This window comes from Scyliorhinus canicula, chromosome 6 (assembly GCF_902713615.1).
Source record: "Scyliorhinus canicula chromosome 6, sScyCan1.1, whole genome shotgun sequence".
NCBI classification, from domain to species: Eukaryota; Metazoa; Chordata; class Chondrichthyes; order Carcharhiniformes; family Scyliorhinidae; genus Scyliorhinus; species Scyliorhinus canicula.
Window position 1 is genome coordinate 73,685,974 of NC_052151.1, and position 23,945 is coordinate 73,709,918.

The 23,945-nt window shown below is 46.9% G+C and overlaps 1 protein-coding gene across 29 annotated transcripts in view; it reads right to left on the reverse strand.

The window, feature by feature from the left end:
* The window catches only part of snap91a (synaptosome associated protein 91a), a 329,189-nt gene that overhangs the window by 229,548 nt on the left and 75,696 nt on the right, over nucleotides 1–23,945 (reverse strand). For all 29 annotated transcript variants that reach the window (XR_005460942.1, XM_038799504.1, XM_038799494.1 and 26 more), the window contains one exon: nucleotides 15,097–15,239. Coding sequence is in view for 28 of the 29 variants with exons in the window: in XM_038799504.1 (XP_038655432.1) it covers nucleotides 15,097–15,239 (143 nt within the window). In the remaining variant the exon portion in view is untranslated. The remainder of the gene's footprint in view (nucleotides 1–15,096; nucleotides 15,240–23,945) is intronic.

A 23,945-nucleotide genomic window follows, 5' to 3' on the forward strand; every position in this document is an offset into this window, starting at 1 on the left:
CCAAGACGTCCATTTTGACGAGGAATGTTCCTGCTTCAACTGGCCCATGGGTGCAGAGTTTCTATAAGAAGTCCGTCGTATCACGACAGAAGCTGGGCGTTCCTTGTACAATGGGTTTCAAGATGCCCTCGATGTAGCCAGAGAGGTTCTCACACAGGGTCCCATTGCCTGATACAATAGGACGGCCTGGTGTGTTGGTCTTGTCCAACACGGGGAGTACTTGGGATGAGAGCACGTAGGGTGCACTGAAGTTCTGGATCCAAGGTCTTGATCAGCCTGTTGATTTGGCGGGTGTGTTCCTTGGTCGGATCGGTGGGTAACTGTCTGTAATGTTCCTGGTTGTTGAGTTGTCAGTACACTTCTTTGTAGTAGTCCGCTGTGTTCAGTATGACGGTGGCCCCTCCTTTGTCTGCTGGTTTGATGACGATGTTGCAGTTGGTCTCGAGCACGGATGGCGTTGCGTTGTGCTTGGATGACGTTCGGGGCTGTCTTGTGAATGCGACTGATGAATCTGGCATTGACGCGACTCCTGACGGCTTGAGCATACATGCCGATTCTAGGGCAGTGGCCTTTCGGAGAGGGCCAATTAGACTCTTTCCTCTTTGGTTGCCACATCGCAGATCTCTCTGTCTGCTGTTCCGGTTCATTGGTTGTCTCATTGGATTCGCTGTCAGCCTCTTGGGGTCTGTGGAAGAACTCCCAGAGCCTCATTCGCCTGATGAATTCCTCAGTGTTTGCCGCGTGACTGATGGGGTCTATTTTGGCAGTGGTACAGAAATTGAGCCCTCTGCTGACGACTTTGATTTTGTCTGGTTGAAGGGTATCGTCTGACATGTTGACAATAGATTTCCCTGTACTGTTTTCTACTGTGGTACCGGGGGAGGCTTGGTTGCTGCTGGTGGTGATGCAGAGTTTTTCAAGCTTCCTGTTCTCGTTGTGCATACAGGTGGCGTAGTATCGTTACCTCATCTGTTTGGCGGTGTTCCGCAGCTGGTCTGCTACGTCCTGAGTGCAAATTGAGAATATGGACTATCTTGGTTTCCAGGTTGTGGCATCTGCTGTCGAGCTGATGTACGAGGTGGTTGAGGAGTGTTTAATGGCAATGGCAGGAATGAGTGTTAGCAATTTTAGAATTGAACTAACGACATTCCACCAAACGGAAATTAATTGAATACACCCGCCATGACCAGTTTTCCATCACTGCCCTCTCCTATTCCCACCAAACTAAGGGCAGCATTTTTCTGTCGCATCCACCCGGAGACAACATTCCCATCCAAGGTCAATGGGTCTTTATACAGTCCATCAATTTGTCCATCCAGCCAGTGGCGGTTAGCACTGTTCTGCCTCGCACTGCCAGGGACCTGGATTCGATTCAGACCTTGGGTCACCGTCTATGTCCAGTTTGTACATTCTCCCAGTCTGCGTGGGTAACCTCTGGGTGCTCCGGTTTCCTCCCACAGTCCAAAGATATGCAGGTCAGGTGGATTGGCCATGCTAAATTGCCCTTAGTGTCCAAAAGATTAGATGGGGTTACTGGGATAGGATGGGGGCATGGGCCTGGTTAGGGCGCTCTTTCAGAGGGCCGGTGCTGATCCGATGGGCTGAATGACCTCCTTCTGCACTGTAGGGATTCTCTGATTCTACAATGCTTCCTGTAGTGGGCGGGATTGGAAAGATTTTTCCATTTACAGGCATAGAAATTATAATTTTTGTAGTCACTAAAGTAAATCCTTGTTTATAAAATGCAATCTTTTGTAGCAAATAGCACAATACTGGAGGATAGGATGGAAAGTATACTGAAGATAGTGAAGGGAACTGGAAGAGACCCAAAAGGTTTAAGTCTAGACTGGATGTAGCTACTGTTTCAAAGAGGCTTGTGTAATATATTTTGGACCTTGATGAATAAAGAAAAAATTGGAACTGTATAAAATAACAATTGGGCTGCAGCTGAAGCACTGCATATAGTTCCTGTGTACAGGAAGAATAAGAACATACTAGAGGGAACAGAGGCCATTTATGAGGACATCGCCAGGAATGGAGAATTTTAGCTACGAGGAAAAATTTGATAAGGTGGGGTTGTTTCTTTTAGAACAGAGGCAAAGGCTGCCAGGGGCGGCCATGAGCTGATCAGTCCACACAAAGTGGCTCCTGATTGGAGATGTTGGTTTTGGCCCTTTCTACTTAGTTATGAGTGATTGTTGTGCGAAGTGGGTGAAGGGTGTTGGTTTTGCCTCCAGAGTCGAATATCAGCAGGGTATCACACCCCACAAAGTCAGGCGAGAGTCCTACCTCAGGACTTGGGAGGACAAGTGTGGCACAACAGTAATGGAGAAAATGACAGAGGGGGAGGGTCATCGACATCTGCGTGTGGAGCAGCTGATGGACTTTATGAAGGGGTAGTTTCGGCCACAGCAAAAGGAGATGCAGGGGGGCCTGGTCCAGGACTATTGAGGGAGTAGTAGCCCCTCTTTGCGGGACTCTGGATAGTGTGGAAAACCGCCTGGAGTCTCAAGGTGCGACGATCCAAAGTGGAAAGGGCAGTGTCGGGCCTTAGTGACCGGATCGGGTCATTGGAGGCAGAGATAGCGATGTTGGGGAGGCCTGCAAGGTGCTGAGGGCAAAGGTGGATGACGTGGACAATCGGTACAGGTGGCCGAATTTGCGAACCGTAGGTCTGCCTGAGGGCATGGAAGGAATAAGTGCCATGGGCTACTTTCGAAGATGTTCGAAAAGTTGATCCATGCGGGGTTTTTTGAGGAAGGAGGTGGATTGTGCCCATGGTCACCACGGCAGAGGCAAAGAGCTGGAGAGGTGATTTATAGGATAAGGAAAAGATTCTGAGGGCAAAGACAACTCAAAACTGTAGCTGAGAGGGGTATCAGATCCAGATTTATCAGGTCATTTGCGCTGACCTGGCCAAATGGCAGGCAGAGTTTAATAAGGTCAAGGCGGCGCTCTTCCAGAGCAAGATTTAATTTGAGGTGTATCTGGCCAAATTTCAGGTGACTTTTAAGGGCAGGGAATATATGGTGCCGGAAGAAACAGCCAACTTAGTCAAGGAGCATGGGTTGGGGAGGGGTAATGCTGGGAATTTCTCTGCCTCATGCATGTGTTAGTTTTGTAATTCATGTTTTTTTTTTCGTTCACATGGTGGTTTTGTATTGGCTTTATGGAGTGATGTGTATGCAATATATGTTTGCATTTGGTTGTTCTTTGCACATGTTGGTTTTGTATTGGATTGGATCGATGAGGGGATAGTACACCATTTTGGGATGGGTTCTCCTGCTGGAGGGGGAGGGGACATTTTGAAAAAGAGTAAGGCAGTGGAAGCAGAGTGGGGAGGGGTAGTTTGGGCAGGGTAATTTGTCTAGATCTTCAGTTGGGGGTGGGGACTGTGACCCAGGCGGCTTTGGCTTTCTGGTTGGGTTTAGGAGAGGATGGAGGGGATGGCCATTGTGGTTGGGCCCAGGTTCGAGATGTATCAGATGGTTGGCTGCGATCTGTGCTAAGTGGGGATTGTCGACCTTTGTTTGTTGGGGTGGGTTCAGAAATCCCCAGTGAGGAGAGCAACATGGAACGTGCAAATTTTAAATGGCCCAGTCAAATGGTCAGAGTGTTTGTGCACCTAAAAAGGTTTGAGGGCAGATGTGGTTTTCCTGCAGGAGACACATCCATGGGTGATGGACCAGACGCAGTTAAGGAAGGGATGGGTGGCAAACTTCCATTTGGAGTTTGACTCTCTAAAGTCAAGGGGTAGCAATCCTATTCAGAAAAATGTTGGCATTGTGGTAGCCAGGGAGGAGTGGGCCCCGTGGGCCCAATTTTGACAGTGTGGACTTTTGTCAAGAAGCTCTTAGCATCCATCCCGGTCTTGGTTTCCCATCAGCTGATAATCAGAGGCAATTCTAATTGTGTTGGACCCTAGGGTGGCTAGGTGCAGTCCCAAGTCAATGGTCGGGTCTGGTACGGCAAAGGAGCTGGGGGTATTTATGGACCAGATTTGGTGGTTCATTGGAGGTTTAGGGTTCATACACCTGGGAGTGTGGGAGGACTCCTTCTCTCATATCACGTACATCGGGTATTCTCCCGTCTTGATTTCTTTGTGGTGAGGAAGGCAGTGCTGTTGGACGCCATGGGGGTGGAATACACAGGGATAGTAATTTTGAACCATGCACCATATTATGTGGACGTGAGGTTCAAAATGGGACAGACACAGTGACCAGGGTGAAGGTTTGATTCAGCGCTCCTGTTGGATAAAATGTTCTGCAAAATTGTGGCATTGGCAATAAAAGAATTATGAGGAGCTTAATCAGATCGGGGAAGCTTCTGTCTCCACGTTTGGGGAGGCATTGAAGCCTTGGGGTTTCCTAGAAGGCTCACAGGCTAGTAAGCTGCTAGCCCATCAGTGGGGGTGGCAGGGAACTGCAGAGGAAATTGCACAGGTGAGGGCAGCAGGAGGAGGATGTTGATGACAACACCGGGGGGGAAAAAAATCAATGAGGCATTCGAGGCTTTCTATCGGGGTGGAGGTGGAAAATAGGAAGAGATTGGGATTGGAGGCGCCATTGAGGTTGCAAGAGATAATGGAGTGTGGTGGGCTGATGCAATCGGGAAAAGCACCGGAGCTGGATGGCTTTCCAATAGAATTTTAGAAACATATTTGAGCAGAATTGGCACCCCATCTTCTGCACACATATAATGAGTTGTTGGGCAGGGGGGGTCCCAAAAAAGAATAAAGACCTGATAAGAGTATGGGGCTCTACTGAAACGGATATGAAGGTATGGGTGAGGCAGTTGGTGTGGTCATATGTATCACTGTAAATACACAAGGGGTTAATGTAAATACACGTAGACTAGATAGACACTAGAGGGAGCACCAGAGACATGACACACAGACATTCAACCAATAGGCAAGTAAGATAGGACACGACCAATGGGCATTCACGACACGCACAGAGGTGACACGACCACAGGAGGGCATTACACCAACCCATATACAAGGACACAGCACACATGATCTTCCTCTTTCCAGTGGAGACACTCAGTGAGTACACAGGGTTGATTTGAAACACATCACACGCACCACATGGATTGTAGCAGACTGGTTTATCAGTCTGAGTAGCTATAGCAGGATTAACAGGAGAGTCAAATCCAAGTAGGAGAATCGTTTACAGTTTAATAAATATGGTAAAGCTATCACCAAGTCTGAACCTTCCTATGTCAGAGTGTACATCAAGGAAGCAGCATATGCTACATCAAGAGCATAACAAAACAGTTGGAAGGGTGTGTGGAAGGTGGTCTCAGAGGACAGACAGGTCTGTTAAGGGGTGGCAGTTGTCCAGTAACGTCAGGAAGCTATTGTAGCCACCTGGGTTGGCCACTTCCCCACACAAAATGGAAGAACGCAAAGGTTGCAGGGAAAACTGGACAATTATAAAGAGACAAACAGTTTGCAGAAGTTCATGTGTATTCTGGCTGCAAAGAAAGCAGACAGCACCGAAACCAGCAGTTTGCATATTAATGAAGCGATCCCCGGGAACAATGGATACAACGATTAGCTACAATTGGGACATTCTATGGCAGATCAGACTTCCCGGCGCCAATGGGGTCTGAAACAAAAGGAAACAAACCAGTTAGGAAAAACCGCCCCGCGATCGAGGGACAGCCTCAGTATTGGGGGATTCATACCAATCGATTGGGATGAGACCCAATCGATTGACAGTAGGATCGGGGTCCGCCCAAAAGGGCGCGAAGCCCCTGGGACCTATAAAAGTCAGGTCCCAAGTTTAGTTTGCTCTCTCAGCCGGCCCTCCCAGCAGAACACCTTTGCAGCAGCTCTCTAAGAACTTGACCGTGAGAAGGAGAGGCCTGGCCAACAGCTACACCGACAAGTAAGTGTCCAACCAACGCACGCTATGAGAATAGACACTCCTGACCCCTTAGCCTGTACCAACTGGGAAGCCTGCAGTCTCAGGACAGAACAAGAGGCCATTGTTCCCTGATCCAGTGGGTTCCCTCATCAAAGATAAGTATTGGCCTATAGTGGTAGGAATAGTTTAGTCCGTTAGTATTAGTTGCACGAGTATTGATTTACTGTGTAAATAATAAAAGTGTTTGATTGAACCTTACTAACTGGTGTATTGAGTCATTGATCTGAACTTGAACTTGAACCTCGTGGCGGTATCATAAGGATACCTGGCGACTCTAGAGCTAAGGAATAAAACAGAGCCAATTGAGTGTTAAGCACACTACGAATGTGGTAATGATTCCATATGGGGTAGAGTTCTGGAGGTTATCATATCAGTGGAGGGGCTTAAAATTGCCACAATAGGACACGGCGGTGACCTCACCCACTATCTCTGACAGGGTCTCAAAACCGATGCCCAGCCTAATGTTGTGCACCCCCTGAACATGAGCATGGTTCACTGGCCACTCCCAGCCATCCCGAACAGGCGCCAGAATGTGGCGACTCGGGGCTTTTCGCAGTAACTTCATTTGAAGCAAACTTGTGACAATAAGCAATTTTTATTTTTATACATCCTCCACCTCCGGGAAAAATCCAGTCATATGGGCCCAAGTCATATGAGCCCTATGCACCATCTGAATTATATAAGGCTCATCCCAACACAGGATGAGGTTGAATTGATCCAGCATTGTTTCACTCCAGGCCCCCCACCAAGCTTAAGCCCCAGTTACGATATCTGACCAGACTAATTTTAAAATTGTAAAACGGAGGAAAACATACTTCACCCCAGGACAAATAGGGATCTTTTAGGTAAATCAATCTTTATTTTTAACACAGTATTAACCACATTATCACAGAAATAGCTATACAATTCACACTGAAACAAAATAAAAAGAAACTTTAATTGTGTCCGAAATCTTCACTAACTATTCCAACCAAACAACCCCAATGCAGTTCAAATTACTTCTAAATAAAGTTAACAAAACAGGTTTACTTGTGGCCCTGTGGAGAGACACCTTTATTCAAGAACATATCCAGTACACTTCGGTCTTGTCAGACCCTTCTGCTCAATCTAACAGCATTTGGCAAAAATGTATACTACAGACAGATCTGGCTCCTCCCATTAATTACATTTTATTTGGTTTTTTAAAAAAGAAATTCATGCATGGGATGGTTCGGCCAGCATTTATTGCCCATCCCGAATTGCGATTCACAAGGTGGTGGTGAGTTGCCTTCTTGACCCCATGCAGTCCATGACGTGTACGTACACCCACTGTGCTGTTAGGGAGGGAGTTCCAGGATGTTGCCCCAGTGACAGTGAAGGAGCAGCAATATATTTCCAAGTCAGGGTGGCGAGTGACTTGCAGGGGAACCTCCAGGTGGTGGGGTTCCCAGGTATCTGCTGCTCTTGTCTGAGATGGTAGTGGTTGTGGGTTGGAAGGTACTGTCCATGGAAACTTGGTGAGTATTACAATGCATTGTGTAGATGGTATACATAGCTGCCACTGTTAGTCAGTGGTGGTGGGTCTTGAATGTTTGTGGAAGGGGGAGCAAGCGGGTTGCTTTGTCCTGAATGGTGGTGTTGAGCTTTGTGTTGTTGGAGCTGAACTCATCCAGGCAAATGGAGAGTATTCCATTACACTCCTGACTTGTGCCTTGTAGATGGAGGACAGGCTTTGGGTGGTCAGGAAAATGAAAATGAAAATCATATCGTCACGAGTAGGCTTCAATGAAGTTAATGTGAAAAGCCCCTAGTCACCACATTCCAGCGCCTGTCCGGGGAGGCTGGTACGGGAATCGAACCGTGCTGCTAGCCTGCTTTGAAAGCCAGCGATTTAGCCCAGTGAGCTAAACCAGGCGAGTGACTCGCCCTAGGATTCATAATCTTTGACCTGCCCAGTAGCAACAGTATTAATGTGGTTAGTCCAATTCAGTTTCTGATCAATGGTAACCCCCAGGATATTGATTGTGGGGGGTTTCAGCGATGGTAATGCCATTGAATGTCAGATCCTCTCTTGTAGGAGATGGTCATTGCCTGCCAATGGTGTGGCACCAATGTAACTTGCCACTTGTCAGCCTAAGGCAGGATATTGTTCAGGTCTTCTTGCATTTGGGCATGGACTGCTTCATTATCTGGTGAACATTGTGTAGTCATCCACTAACATCCCCATTTCTGACCTTATGAAGGAGGGCAGGTCAGTGATGAAGCAGCTGAAGATGGTTGGGCCTCGGGCACTACCCTGAAGAACTCTTGTAGTGATGTCCTGCAGATGACATGATTGACCTCCAACCACCACAACCATCCTCCTTTGTGCCAGATATGACTCCAGCCAGCAGAGAGATCTCCTCCAGATTCCCATTGACTTCAGTTTAGCTAGGACTCCTTGATGCCATACTCGGTCAAATGCTGCCTTGATGTCAAGGGCAGTCACTTTCACCTCACCTCTGGCTATCAGCACTTTTGTCGTTGTTTGAACCAAGGCTGTAATGAGGTCAGGAGCTGAGTGACCCTGGTGGAACCCAAACTGAGTGTCTGTGTGCAGGGTATTACAAAGAACATACAGTGCAGAAGGAGGCCATTCGGCCCATCAAGTCTGCACCAACCCAGTTAAGCCTCACTTCCACCCTATCCCAATAACCCCTTTGAACCTTTTTTGGACACTGAAGGGCAATTCTAGCATGGGTAGTCCACCTAACCTGCACGTCTTTGGTGGGAGTAAACCAGAGCACCCGGAGAAAACCCACGCAGACACGGGGAGAATGTGCAGACTCCACACAGACAGTGACCCAGCAGGGAATTGAACCTGGGATCCTGACGCTGTGAAGCCACAGCTACAGTGCTGCCACATTGCCGAGTAAGTGCCGCTTGATAGCACTGTGGATGACTCCTTCCATTACTTTGCTGGCAAACTTATAGGGCGGTAATTGGCTGGGTTGCTAATTGGCTGGGTTGGATTTGTCCTGTTTCTTATGCGCAGGACACACCTGGTCAATTTTCCACAGTGCCAGATAGATGCCAGTGTTGCAGCTGTACTGGAACAGCTTGACTAGGAGTTCTGGAACACAAGTCTTCAGTACTATTGCTGTGATATTGTCAGGCCCATAGCCTTTGCAGTATCCAGCGCCTTCAGCGGTTCCGTGATATCACGTGGAATGAATCGTATTGGCCAAAGACTGACATCTGTGATGCTGGAAACCTCTGGATGAGACCGAGATGGAACATCCATCCGGCACTTCTGGCTGATCATTGTTGCGAATGCCTCAGCCTTGTCTATTGCACATATGTGCTGTGCTTGCCCATCATGGAGGATGGGGATATTTGTGGAGCCCCCTGCTCTAGCGAGTTGTTTAATTGTCCACCACCGTTCATGGCTGGATGTGGCAGGACTACAGAGCTTAGATCTGATGCGTTTGTTGTGGAATCGCTTAGCACCGTCTATTACTTGCTACTTGGCACACAGTCCTCTGTCGTAGCTTCAGCAGGTCGACACCTCATTTTTTTGGTTTGCCTGATGTTGTTCTTGGCATGCTCTCCTGCGCTCTTTATTAAACCAGGGTTGATCTCCTGGCTTGGTGGTAATTGTATAGTGGGGGATATGCCGGGCCAAGACGTTGCAGATTGTGGTCGAATACAATTCTGCTGCTGCTGGTGGCCCACAGTACCTCATGGATCCCCAGTCTTGATAGATCTCTTCAAAGTCCATCTCATTTATCATGGTGGTAGTGCCACATAACACAATGGAGGATATCTTCAATGTGAAGACTAGACTTTTCTCCAGAAGAACTGTGCAGTGGTCACTTCTACCGATACAGTCATGGGCAGATGCACCTGCAGCAGGCAGAGTGGTGAGGAGGAGGTCAAGTATGTTTTTAATAATAATAATAATTTTTTATTGTCACAAGTATGAAGTTACTGTGAAAAGCCCCTCGTTGCCACATTCCGGCGCCTGTTCGGGTAAGCCGGTACGGGAATTGAACCCGCGCTGCTGGCCTTGTTCTGCATTACAAACCAGCTGTCTAGCCCACTGAGCTAAAACGTCTGCTGCAGTCCCAGTCTAGCAGATATGTGCTTTAGGCCTGACCAGTTTGGTCTGTGGTGGTATTACCAAGCCACTCTTGGGATGGACATTGAAGTACACCACCCAGAGCATATTCTGCACCCTTACACCCTCAGTCCTTCCTCCAAGTGGTGCGCCCTCAATCCTTCCTCCAAGTGGAGTTGAACACGGAGTACCGATTCATTAGCTGATGGCGGCCGGTACATGTGGTAATTAGCAGGTTTCCTTGCCCATGTTTAACCTGAAGCCACGAGACTTCATGGGGTACAGAGTCGATGTTGAGGATTCCCTGGGAAACTACCTCCCACCTGTATAGCACTGGGCCCCACCTCTGCTGAATCTATTGTGCCGGTGAGACAGGACATACCCAGGAATGGTGATAGTGGTGTCTGGGACATTGTCTGTAAAGTATGATTTTGTGAGTATGTAAGACAGCTCTCCCAACTTTGGCACAAGCCCCCAGATGTTAGTATGGAGGACTTTGCAGGTTCATAGAACATAGAACTGTACAGCACAGTACAGGCCCTTCGGCCCACGGTGTTGTGCCAAACTAGTCTGAAACTAAGATCAAATCAACCTACTCCCAATCATTGCAGTGCACTCCATATGCCTATCCAATAAGCCCTTAAAAGTTCCTGAAGTATCCGACTCCACTACTTTAGCTGGGAGTGCGTTCCATGCCCCAACTACTCTGAGTAAAGAACCTACCTCTGACATCCCTCCTATGTCTTCCACCATGAACCTTGTAGTTATGCCCCCTTGTAACAGCTACATCCACTCAAGGAAAAAGTCGCTGAACGTCCAGTCTATCTATCCCTCGCATCATCTTGTACACCTCAAAAGTCACTTCTCATCCTCCTTCGCTCCAATGAGAAAAGCCCAAGCTCCCTCAACCTTTCCTCATAAGACCTACCCTCCAATCCAGGCAACATCCTAGTAAATCTCCTTTGCACCCTTTCCAATGCTTCCACATCCTTCCTATAATGAGGTGACCAGAACTGCACACAATACTCCAAATGTGGTCTAGCCAACGTCTTGTATAGTTGCAGCATAACCTCACGGCTCTTGAACTCAATCCCCGTTAATAAATGCTAACACACCATAGGCTTTCTTCATTGCTCTATCCACTTGGGTGGCAACTTTCAGAGATCTATGGACATGAACTCAGAGATCTCTCTGCTCCTCCACATTCTTTAGAACCCTGCCGTTAATCCTGTAATCCGCATTCAAATTTGTCCTCCCAAAATGAATCACCTCACACTTATCAGGGTTAAACTCCATCGGCCACTTTTCCGCCCAGCTCTGCATCCTATCAATGTCTCTTTGCAGCCTACAACAGCCACATTATCCACTACTCCACCAATCTTGGTGTCATCAGCAGATTTACTAACCCAACCTTCAACTCCATCATCCAAGTCATTGATAAAACTCACAAATAGCAGGAGGACCCAGCACTGATCCCTGTGATACACCGCTGGTGACTGGGCTCCAGGATGAAAGTTTACCATCTAGCACCACCCTCTGTCTTCTATGTGATAGCCAGTTACTGATCCAATCGGCCAAATTTCCCTCTATGCCATGCCTCCTTACTTTCTGCATGAGCCGACCATGGGGCGCCTTACTAAAATCCATGTATACAACATCAACTGCTCTACCTTCATCTATGTACTTAGTTGCCTCCTCAAAGAATACAATCAAACTTGTGAGGCAAGACTTACCCCTCTCAAATCCGTGCCGACTATCCTGGATTAAGCTGTATCTTTCCAAATGATCATAAATCCTATCCTTCAGGACCCTTTCCAATAATTTACCTATGGCCAAAATGAGACTAACCTGCCAATAATTCCCAGGGTTATACTTATTCCCTTTCTTGAACAAGGGGACAACATTCGCCTCTCTCCAGTCTTCTGGCACTATTCCTGTAGACAGTGAGGACATAAAGATCAAAGCCAAAGGCTCTGCAATCTCATCCGTCGCCTCCCAAAGAATCCTAGGATATATCCCATCAGGTACAGGGGACTTATCTATCCTCAGGCTTCTCAAAATTTCTAAAACATCTTCCTTTCGAATGTCTACCTCCTCCAGCCTACCAGCCTGTGTCGCACTATCCTCCTCAACAACATGGCCCTTCTCCTTTGTGAACACTGAAGAAAAGTATTCATTTAGGGCCTGTCCTATATCTTCAGACTCCATGCACACATTCCCACTACTGTCCTTGACCGGCCCTAACTTCATCTTGGTCTTTCTTTTATTCCTCACGTAAGTGTAAACAGCCTTGTGGTTTTCCTTGACCCTACGGCCAAGGACTTCTCATGCCCCCTCCTAGCTCTCCCAAGCCCTTTTTTGAGCTCCTCTAGCTACCTTGTATCCCTCAAGTGCCCTAACTTAACCTTGTTTTCTGATCCTTACATAAGCTCCCTTCTTCCTCTTGACAAAACATTCAACCACTTTTGTAAATCATGGTTCCCTCACACGGCCATTTCCTCCCTGCCTGACAGTGACATACATATTAAGGGGACAGTATTTGCTCCTTGAACAAGCTCCACATCTCAATTGTGCCCATCTCTGACAGTTCCTGTTTCCATCTTATGCTCCCCAATTCTTGCCTAATCGCATTGCAATTGCCCTTCCCCCAGTTGGCACAGCTGGGTTTGCGGTTGTTGTTCACAGTGCCTGGTTCGATGTCCGGTGGCCTGTCCGGTTTCATTCCCTTTTGTTTTATTTTTATAGCGGTTGAATACAACTGAGTGGCTTGCTAGGCCATTTCAGATGGCATTTAAGAGTCGACCACATTGTTGTGGATTTGGAGTCACAGACCAGGTAAGGATAGCGGATTGCCTTCCCTGAAGGACATTAGTGAACCAGATGGGTTTCTACAACAATCGACAATGGTTTCAGGGTCATAATTAGACTTTTAATTCAAGATATTTTTATTGAGTTTAAATTCCATCTCCTGCCGTGGTGGTATTCGAACGCGGGTCCCCAGAACACTGGGTCCAGAGACAATACCACTATGCCATCGCCTCCATCATTAATATCCCATTAAGATGTCCCATGACCTGCTCAGCTGGGACTAAACACAATGCCTCAAATTATCTAAACCCCAGGAAATCATCAAAAAGTAAAAACTCTTCCAATAGCCCTTTAACTCTAATTAAGTACCGTAAGTGGTTGGACTGAATGATTACCTCACTCTTATGACGCCTTAATTGCAGCTTTAGCAGACAGTCTGGGTACCATAAACCTAGGTTCTTTAATAACATTACTGCAACAGATATAAAAGGGGCTGGTTTAGCGCACTGGGCTAAATCGCTGCCTATTAAAGCAGACCAAGGCAGGCCAGCATCACGGTTCAATTCCCGCACCAGCCTCCCCGAACAGGCTCCGGAATGTGGCGACTAGGGGCTTTTCACAGTAACTTCATTGAAGCCTACTCGTGACAATAAGCAATTTTCATTTTTCATTTCAAACACAATGGAGGCAATTTAATGGGGGTGGGGGGGTTGACTCCCCACCACAGCCTCGGACCCCTCCCCCAATGCTTCCACTTACCAATTAGGGGGCCCTAGAGCCCCCTAAACCCCACCTTATATGGACAGGGCACCCCGGGCCCTATCCCTGGCATAAAGATGCCACCCTGTAATCTTGGCATTGCCAGGCTGGCAGTGACACCTGGGTACCCTAGAATTGTCATGGTGCCACTGCCAGGTTGCTAGGTTGGCAGTGCATCAGGAGAGCAAGGGTACCACCCTGCACAGAGCTTGACCACCTGGGAGCCCCCCCGATCTGCTAAATGCCACCTGGTCGTAGAGACTTCATTCAATCCTGCGCCTTGGGCAACTCCAGTGTGTACACAGTCAAGTTAGCCTAACTGCTCACTTGAATATGCAAATCTGGTTTAAGCCCAGTGAAGGCGCAATCCAGATCATGGCGCCCCGCGAGGTCCCGTAATGAGCACTGTAAACCTCTTGCAAGATTTGCCAGCCTCATCACGTCCTGAGTCGAGCGCGTCAAAGCAGTTAGATCACTCCCAATGGATACAACAATTCCTTACATTAATCACAACAGTCAATATACACGTACTTGAATCCCCTATTTTCTATTGGCAAATAAGAAGAAACTCCAGTGATGGGGACAGGATTGGACTATTCAGCCAGTCAAGCTATTTAATTAGATGAAGAGTGGAAATTTACTGGAACTCCGTTTATCCAACTTGCACCCATATTCTTTGCTACTCTTACCTAAAATATTCTGTCTTCAAAAATGTAATTGTCTCAAGAATCTACTATTTGGGTGAAAACCTACTGATTGCATCTCTAAATGGCCCAGCTCTTAATTTAAAGATTGTGCTCTATTTTTCTGTAATCCCTCACAAAACAGTTTGTCCATCTATTGAAATCTATTATTTTTAACATAATCAGATCATACATCCAAGTATAACAGGCCATGTTGATACAAGCTGTCTTCATAATTAAACCAGTTTAGTCCCTCTATCATTCTGGTGAACTTCCGTTGTACCTCCTTCAGACCAACATATCTTTCGCGAGGTGCCCAGAACTGAACATTTACTGGGTCAATGCCGATTTACTGGATTAATGCATCAGACCCCAATTTATTGTAACTCTGGCATTTAAGGATTACTGGTACCAGCATTCTACCTAGGAAGCACAAATTTGAGAATATGGTGCAATGGTGAGCATACTCAATTCATCTTGTCCATGAACTTCCACCAAGGAAGAAAATTAAAATCCTTGTACTACTCAAAATCTGAAAATCAAGTGTACTACTCCGCACAGGTTCTACAGATTAAATCGCATCAAGTGATGCTCTATCCATAAATTGATTTTTAATCACCATGAATAACCATGCCAAACCAGTATTTTGGTTGTACCGCATTCATTTTCACAAATTTTACAGATATCATTTATCTACAGTATAAGCAACAATTATAGTAACTAATCTCCCCCATCAGAATTGCTCTATGCACAAATGAGCTGAAAAAAAATGTACTGTTAGCATTAAATAATTCATCCCAGCCACATTGGAATAAGGCGAAGGATTAATAAAGTTTACCTCATTGCCATGGACCATCAAATGATGCGTAGTAACCAAAGCCTTAAACACCACTACCCAGCTGCTGTTTGTTGCTCTCTCAAAAAGTGTGTCAGCCATCTGAGGTATGTTAACATTGGTCTCATTTGTAGCTTGTATAAGAACTGAAAAGACAAGAATATCATCGAAAAAAATCATGAAAAAAAAATAGCAAAACCATTTGCAGTTTACCTTCTCCACTGAAATTACAAGTGATTCAGTTTGCATAGAACAGAGCAAGTGTGAAACTTTGAACACTTTAGTTGTTAGACAATTACTAAAAAATGGCTTCAACATATGTAAAAGAAAACGGCTGTAGATACTGGAAATACTCAGCAGGCCACACAGTATCCATGGAGAGAGAAAACAGAGTTAATGCTGCAGGCTGTCATATCAGAATTAAATATGCAAGAGGTTATAAGCAAGTGCAGAGGCACGGGAAAATAGGCAACGTTAATGGATAAGTAAAGAAACAAAAAGACGAGTTGAGGTGTAAATGACAAAAGTTGAATCATCAACAACTGCCATCTAAATAAAACAGGCATAAAATGACCCAGATATATCTGCTTCTGCTTTGCACCATGTTTTTCCCACTTTAACCTCTCCTCCCTTCCACCCGATCACAAACCTTCCCTTTTGTTTGCCACAACCTCAACATGCCTGTACTTGCCTTCTTTTCAGTCAGATGAAAGGTCAATCAAAAATATGAAATGTTTTTGTTTCCACAATGATGTCTGATGTGTGGTGCATTTCCAGTTTGTTATATTTTAAACACAAATCTCACTATACTTTAAAATGGAAATGCCACATTATTCAACTGATGCAACACGGAGTGTAGATGTAAACGGTAGCTTTAAATCGACTAGAACAGTGCCTGCCTGCGACTGGTCTGCTTGTGAGAGCCGCCTACAGGGCTACTGCTCTTTATACCTCCCCTCAAGGGGAGGAGCCAGGTGAGGAGCCCACAAAGGCACCAACATGTTACAACACAGGTAATACCTTACAATGGTCCACAGCGTGGTACAGTTACATATATGGTGAATGGTTACTGCAATACATTCACCACATTCACCCCCTGTTTAAAAAATGAAGTCCGGCGGGGGTGAAGGGTTCACAAGTTCAGCCTGTCAGTCGCCCGGATTGTGCGCTGTGATCGCCGAAGCTCTGGTATCGCAGCTGGCCCGGGTGTCGTACTCTTCTGTGCGGGCATGGGTAGTGAAGTTGCCGGTGCGGTTACAGACGTGGACTCCGGGAGCATGTCTTCTGGAGCTTCGTTCCTGTGGGTCAGTGAAGGGGGAATTGGGGGGAGGGGTGCGCGTGCGGTTGCCATGCAGGCGCGGGGGTGTTGGTCAGCGTTGGTTGGACAGGGTAAGTTGGGATGGCGGTGGTAGTAGAACATGTCGGTGCCAGGTCCCGGAGGGAAACCGTATCCTGTCAGCCGTCGGGGTATTCTTTGTATGTGTACTGGGGTTGGTGTGAAGGGGCTGGACCCTTTCGACCAGGGGGTCCGACTTATGGCTCCTGACGTGTTTGCAGCGTAGGACGGGCCCCGGTGTCGTCAGCCAGGATGGAAGCGAGGCCCCAGAGGTGGATTTCCAAGGGGAAACAAACAGGCGCTCATGAGGGGTCTGGTTTGTGGCCGTGCAAAGGAGGGACCTAATAGAGCGGAGTGTGTCGGGGAAGGACGTCCTGCCAGTGGTAAATTGGGAGATTCCTAGACCTTAGTGCCAAGAGGACAGCCGTCCAGACCGTCGTGTTTTCCCTCTCCATCCGCCCCTTTCCCCGGGGGTTATAACTGGTAGTCCTGCTCGAGGCGATGCGCTTACTGAGCAGGTACTGACGCAGTTCATCGCTGATGAACGACGGGCCCCGGTCACTGAATGTATATGTGGAAGCCAAACAGGGTGAAGACACTATGTGGGGCTTCAATGACGGTGGCAGCAGTCATTTCAGTGCAGGGGATTGCAAAGGGGAAGTGGGAGATTTCGTCAATGACGTTGAGGAAATGTGTTGCAGTTGGTGGAGGGGAGGGGCCCTTTGAAGTTGATACCGAGGTGCTCAAAAGGGCCGGGATGCCTTTACCAGGTGGGCCTTATCCGGTTGATAAAATGCGGCTTGCACTCCGCGCAGATCGGGCAGTCCCTGGTCATGGCTCTGACCGCCTCAGTGCAGTTGGGCAGGTTGCAGGCCTCGATGTAGTGGAGAAGCCGGGTGACCTCTGGGTGGCAGAGGTCATTGTGGATAGCCCGGAGCCATATAGCTTAAAATCGACGTACTCGACGCCCTGTATTGCTAGGGTTGCGGTAGTGCACCCCCGGATCCGCACCGAGTGCGACCCAGAAGCGAGGGAGATGGTTTGGTGTGCCAGGAAGATTGGGAGCAAGCAGCGTCTTACCATGTCTGGATGAATAAAGCTCTCAGTGCTCCCGGAGTTGAACAGGCAAGGTGTTTCGTGTCCATTTACCCGGACGGTCATCATGGAGGTCCGGAGGTGTTTGGGTCGTGACTGGTCCAGGGTGACCACGCTGAGTTGCGGGTAGCCAGTGTGGTCGGAGGTGCTGGGGTGGTCCCAAGATGGCGGGCCCTGTCAGTCGCATGTGACGGGCAGCGAGGAAGATGGCATCCAAGATGGTGGCCCCCACGAGTCGCACGTGGCGGGCGAGGATGGCCAACATGGCAGTTCCGTGAGTCGCACATGTTCTGTGGGCTTGGAGACTGCAGCCCCCACAGACAGCACGAGGCCAATGACACGCCCAGGGACAGAGCCGGCAGGCAAGCTGCTGCACTGCGGGATCTGCAGGCCTGTGAGTCCGAGGGTCGGGCCTTCGATTTTGAGGTTTGGATCTGGCTAGGCAAACCTTCGCAAAAATGTCCTTTCTCCCCCCCACAGTCGCTGCAGTTCGCGTCCCGGGCCAGGCAGCGCTGCCTGGGGTGCTGATGCTGGCCGCAGCCCCCCCCCCCCCCCCCCCCCCCCCCGTTGGGCGGGCAGCCACACGGCACAGGTCTGGGGTACTCTTTGGGCGGGGGTCTCGTGATCAGACGGGAACACGTTGAGGCTTTGGAATGCTACTCTAGGGAGGAAGCTAGCGTTACTGTCTCTTCCAGGTCCAGGACACCCTTCGAGTAGGTGCTGTCTCACGTAGTTGGACCCGACACCAGCCATGTAGGCACCCCCGACAGAGGTCCATATGTTGAGTGGTTGTAACGGCCTGGTAGTTGCAACTTCGCGCAAGGACTTTTGAGGTCGCGTAGGTACTCCTCCAGCAATTTCCCGGGGAGATGGCGGCGAGTAGTGAGGAGATGCTGCGCTTACACCCCATTCACGGGTCCTGCGTATGGGTGCTTCAGCATCGCGAGAGCATCTGCTTAAGTGGAGGCTTCCTCAAGTTGTACAGAGATTCGATGGCTCACCCGGGTGTGGAGGAGGCTCAGCTTCTGATCGTCGGAGATGGAAGGGGAGGAGGAGGCAGCGAGGTAGGCCTCGAAACAGCGGAGCCAGTGCAAAAAAATCCCTTTGGGCTCTGCGGCCTGTGGGTCGAGTTCCAGTCGGTCAGGTTTGAGGGCAGATTCCATAGTGGTTTTGTAGTCGATTAAATTGATGCAACCATCAATTCACGCGAAACAGTATAGATGTAAACTGTGGCTTTAATCAACTAGAACAGTGCCTGCCTTCGACTGCTCTGCTACTGAGAGCCGCCCACAGGGCTCCTGCTCTTCCTACCTCCCATCAAGGAGAGGAGCCAGGGGCGGAACCCATAAAGGCACCAACATGATACATCACAGGTAATACCTTACAATGGTCCATAGGTGGAGCCCTCATGGTAACAGCGTGGTAGTTACATATATGGTGAATGGTTACTGCAGGGGTGGGCAAACTTTTTCAGAAATTCACAATTTTAAAGGGCCGCATAGTATATTAAGTAAAATAATTACTTCACCCGGTTATGATTCTGGGCACCTCATATAGAACATAGAACAGTACAGCACAGAACAGGCCCTTCGGCCATCGACATTGTGCCGAGCAATGATCACCCTACTCAAGTCAACGTATCCACCCTATACCAGTAAGTAACCCAACAGCCCCCCCCATTAACCTTAAAAAAAATAATTAAAAATTAAAAAAAAAAAAAAAAATTTTTTAATGACTTGGTGGGCTGCATAAAGACCTTTGTCGGGCCGCATGCGGCCCGCGGGCCGTAGTTTGCCCACCCCTGGGTTACTGCAATACGTTCACCACATCAACCCAATCCTTTATCATTCAAGCTTTGATTTCAAAGCTAGCAACAAAAGTGCGCTTTGAATGTGGAGTTTGGAAACACTTGTATGGTTCTGGTCAGACCTGTTGACTCAGCGCAACAAATATCGGGGGGGGGGGTAATTAGTTGAGAAATCCATAGAAGTTACATGAAATGAAATGAAAAATGAAAATCGCTTATTGTCACGAGTAGGCTTCAAATGAAGTTACTGTGAAAAGTCCCTAGTCGCCACATTCTGGGGCCTGTTCAGGGAGGCTGTTATGGGAATCGAACCGTGCTGCTGGTCTGCTTGATCTGCTTTCAAAGCCAGCGATTTAGCTGTGTGCTAAACAGCCCCTGGGATTGGGAGGCATTAGACATTTGGTTTCAGGAGTGTGGTGTGTTTGATCACTGTTACTATTTGTTTACGTGGGCTGTGTACTTACTAAGAATATTAGAATAAAAGATAACTTGGGCAATCCTGGTGAATCGGTATATATCTGTAAAAATATAGATGAGGTGAAGGAGTAGTGTATCTTGTTTAATGAATGTTTTGTTCTTTTATGTTAATGAGTCACATGACTCTGTTCATCCACACGTATCTCAAAAATAAGTTACAATCTACTGACCCATTCCTCGACGTGACTGTCCAATAGTATCAGCTAGGATCGTAACAAAATAATGAAATTATCTGAAATTTATATTCTCATGGTTATCAGATAGAACATTTAAGGAGCTATAATATAAAACCATGCATAAGTCTGTTTCTTGACACGATAGATTTGTCAAGATGGTGTTTGCTAATGTGATTAATAGAAGGCACCAGAGAACTAGGAGCAGTTCACCAGTTATTGCCTAGGTACCATAGACACTGCCACTACTTCTGGTTTGCTGATGACATTTTCAGCCATTACGCAAGTCTATAATGGTAGGAGAGACTAGAACACGAGGGCACAGCCTCAGACTTGAGGGACGATGAGGAGGAATTTCTTCAGCCAGAAGGTGTCGAATCTGTGGAACTCATTGGTGCAGAAGGCTGTGGAGGCCAAGTCACTGGGTTTATTTATGACAGAGATAGATAGGTTCTTGATTAATAATTGGTTCAGGGATTACGGGGAGAAAGCAGGAGAATGGGAACATATCAGCCATGATCGAATGTTGGAGCAGACTCGATGGCCAAATGGCCTAATTCTTCTCTTGTATCTTATGGAATCAAGAACTTTCCAAACTTTAATAAAGCCACATGGAGTTCAAGGCAAGTTGTAGAGACGTTTATTGACATATTATATACATGAAGCCTGACTACAGCTAACCGGGTCCTCTCTCCTTTCTAGTCGGCCTCATCCTGGCTGACCTTTTATTCCAATGCTATTAGGCTACCAGATCCCCAAGGTGGCGGGGAAGTTGCACTCCCAATGAACACAGGGAAACAATCATCCTCAATTGGATTGATAATGTGCAGTTATTAGACAAACAGAATCAATTTCTGCTAATGAAATCTCTTCCATCCAACATGAATCAATTTTAAATGTACTTAAGATCCTATGGCAAAGTACTCAGCCCAGTTTCATGCATTAAGAGTTGGCAGTATGATGCAGCTTCCAACGGATAGCTAATAGCATTGTGCCTCAATTAAACTTGGAGGTTTCCAAGGTGGATTTTTCTCCATCAAATAGAGAATGGCATTCCAGAGTGCATTTACAAACACCACATTTAAATGCTCTTCATTTTTCTGCCCTTTTTGCTTCTCTTCCCTATCTCAGAGAAATAATTAGCTGATGTCACCAATACCATTCTACCATTATTCATTGATATGCACACAAACAAAGGAGAAAAACTCAATAAGTTTGTAGTCTGCAGGAGAAGCAGAACTGGGATTTTGGTGTATGAGGAACATACTTTCTACCTTGCCAATGAAGTGCTTTTTTGATGTGCCATCATTGTAGTAAATATCGAAAAATGTGGCAGCAAGACTCCACAAAAAGCAGTGAGATCATGACTGGACCATCTGATTTAGTGGTGTTGGTTGGTAGACTGACCAGAATACCACAAATAACTCCCTTGATCATCTTCTTTGAAACAAGCCATGGGATCTCTTGGATCCTCCTGAAGGGCTAGACAGGCCCTCATTTTAAGGTCTCATTGGAAAGACAGCACCTCCAATTTTGCAGATCTCAAACAGCACCACAGCCTAGATTTTTGTGTTCATGCCTCTGGAGTGGGGCTTGGACTTACAATCTTCAGAAACAGAGGTGTGAGCATCATAAACATGACTATGTTATAAAGAAAATTAAGAGGAACGGGACACTAAATTCTGCACACAAATGCAGGCATTTTGAACAAAGTCTGAATTGCAAATATACACATTAGCATGGAAAAATACTTTAATATTAAAGTATAACAATGTCAAATTTAGATATCAAGTTACATTTCCAGAGACATACAAACTGCTCCAGAGATAGAACAGCCAAGAAGCAATATGAAACTCCAGTTTTTGATATTCACACCCAGGATGAGGATATCACTGGCAAAGCCAGCATTTATTGCTGAACGAGATGTCGTGACCACTTTGATACAGCGGAGTGGTTTGCTTGGCTACAGTCAGAGTTAACCATTATGGTGTCGGAGGATAGTCACACCAGAAGTTGCTCCCCAAAGGATGTTAAGCAAACTAGGGTTATATCTTTACAATAATCTTGGTCATAAGTAGGCTTACATTAAGACAGCTTCATGGCCACTTTTGATGCTACCATATTTTTTCCAATCTGTTCAGTTAGTCCCAAAACTGTCAGTCAAATTTTATTCTCAGAATTATAGAAGGTCACTCAATTACTAGTCCAATAACTGTCACTGCATTCAAAGAGAAAATGCTGGAAAATCTCAGCAGGTCTGGCAGCATCTGTAGAGAGAGTAAAGAGTTAACATCGAGTCCAGATGACCCTTTGTCAAAGTGAAAAGACAGAAAGTGGGAAATATTTATACTGTGGCATGAGAGAATGAAAGATGAGTCATAGCCACAGAAACTAAGTGCTAATAGTCACAGAAACCAAGGGGAAAGAGTGCTAATGGCAGTCCGCAGAGAAAATGGGCCTCACGGTAGCAATGGGCCTCACGGTAGCATGGTGGTTAGCATCAATGCTTCACAGCTCCAGGATCCCAGGTTCGATTCCTGGCTGGGTCACTGTCTGTGTGGAGTCTGCACGTCCTCCCCGTGTGTGCGTGGGTTTCCTCCGGGTGCTCCGGTTTCCTCCCACAGTCCAAAGATGTGCGGGTTAGGTGGATTGGCCATGCTAAATTGCCCGTAGTGTAAGGTTAATGGGGGGATTGTTGGGTTACGGGTATACGGGTTACGTGGGTTTAAGTAGGGTGATCATTGCTCGGCACAACATTGAGGGCCGAAGGGCCTGTTCTGTGCTGTACTGTTCTATTCTATTCTATTCTATTCTAAAACAAAAAGGTGTGAAAGACCAAACAGAAGACAAACTAACACCAGAGGGTAAACTGTGACAGATGTAGCTGTGGGGGGGGGGGGGTGGGGGGAAGAGAGAGAATGGGGAACAAAGGACAGATGCTGCCAGACCTGCTGAAATTTTCCAGCATTTTCTCTTTGGCTTCAGATTCCAGCTTCTGCAGTAATTTGCTTTTATCAACAGTTACTGAATTAGTGTACCGAGGGTAAGAAAGAGCAGAGAATGTGTGCCAGTGCGAGAAAGCCAGACAGAGATGGCGAAAAAAATGAGAGCACAGTATTAAAAAAATTGATTTGGTTCTGTAGTGGGGAAACATGAGGGCAATAAGCCATTCAGCCTCTCATGTCTGCTCAGTCATTCAACCAGATCATAGTTGATCATCGACCTCAAAAAAAATCCATGTAACCTCAAAAAGCTCAAGGCTGGTCAAAAATGAGTTTCCTTCATAAATCCATGCCCAATCAGGTCATCCTTTAAAATAGATTATAGTATTTTCCTACTACTGATGCAAAGCTAACAGGTCTGCAAGTTAATCATTATTTCTCTCTACTGCTACCCCCCCACCCCACCAACTCTCCTTTCTTAAATCAGTGGGGTTACAATTGCAGCCTTCCAATCTGCAGGCACCATCTCAAAATCTATTGAATTTTGAAAGATGATCACCGATGCATTCACTATGTCTACAGACATCTCTTTCAGATAGTTCAGATCCCATTTTATCAATTTTCAGTTCCCGTTAATTTATCCAATACTACTTTTTTTTAATTTTTACCAATGAAGGGGCAATTTAACTTGTCCAATCCACCTACCCCGCAGATATTTGGATTGTGGGTGTGAGACCCACGCCGACAAGGGGAAAACGTGCAAACTCCACACGGACAGTGACCCAGGGCCAGAATTGAACCAGAGTCTTTCCTTTTGGTCCATTTGTTTCAATCCACACTGGCCCAATTTAATCCTCATACAATCAGTTTCCTTTAAGATTAGAGATCTCCAGGGACTTACGGTGGTGGCAATGTACTGAACAGTTGCACAAAAGGTGATGCTTCTCTAGAAACATAACTTCTGCCCATTAAACCTGGATTCGGCCACTGAACCCACAAAAAGCAGCCCCCCCCCCCGCCCA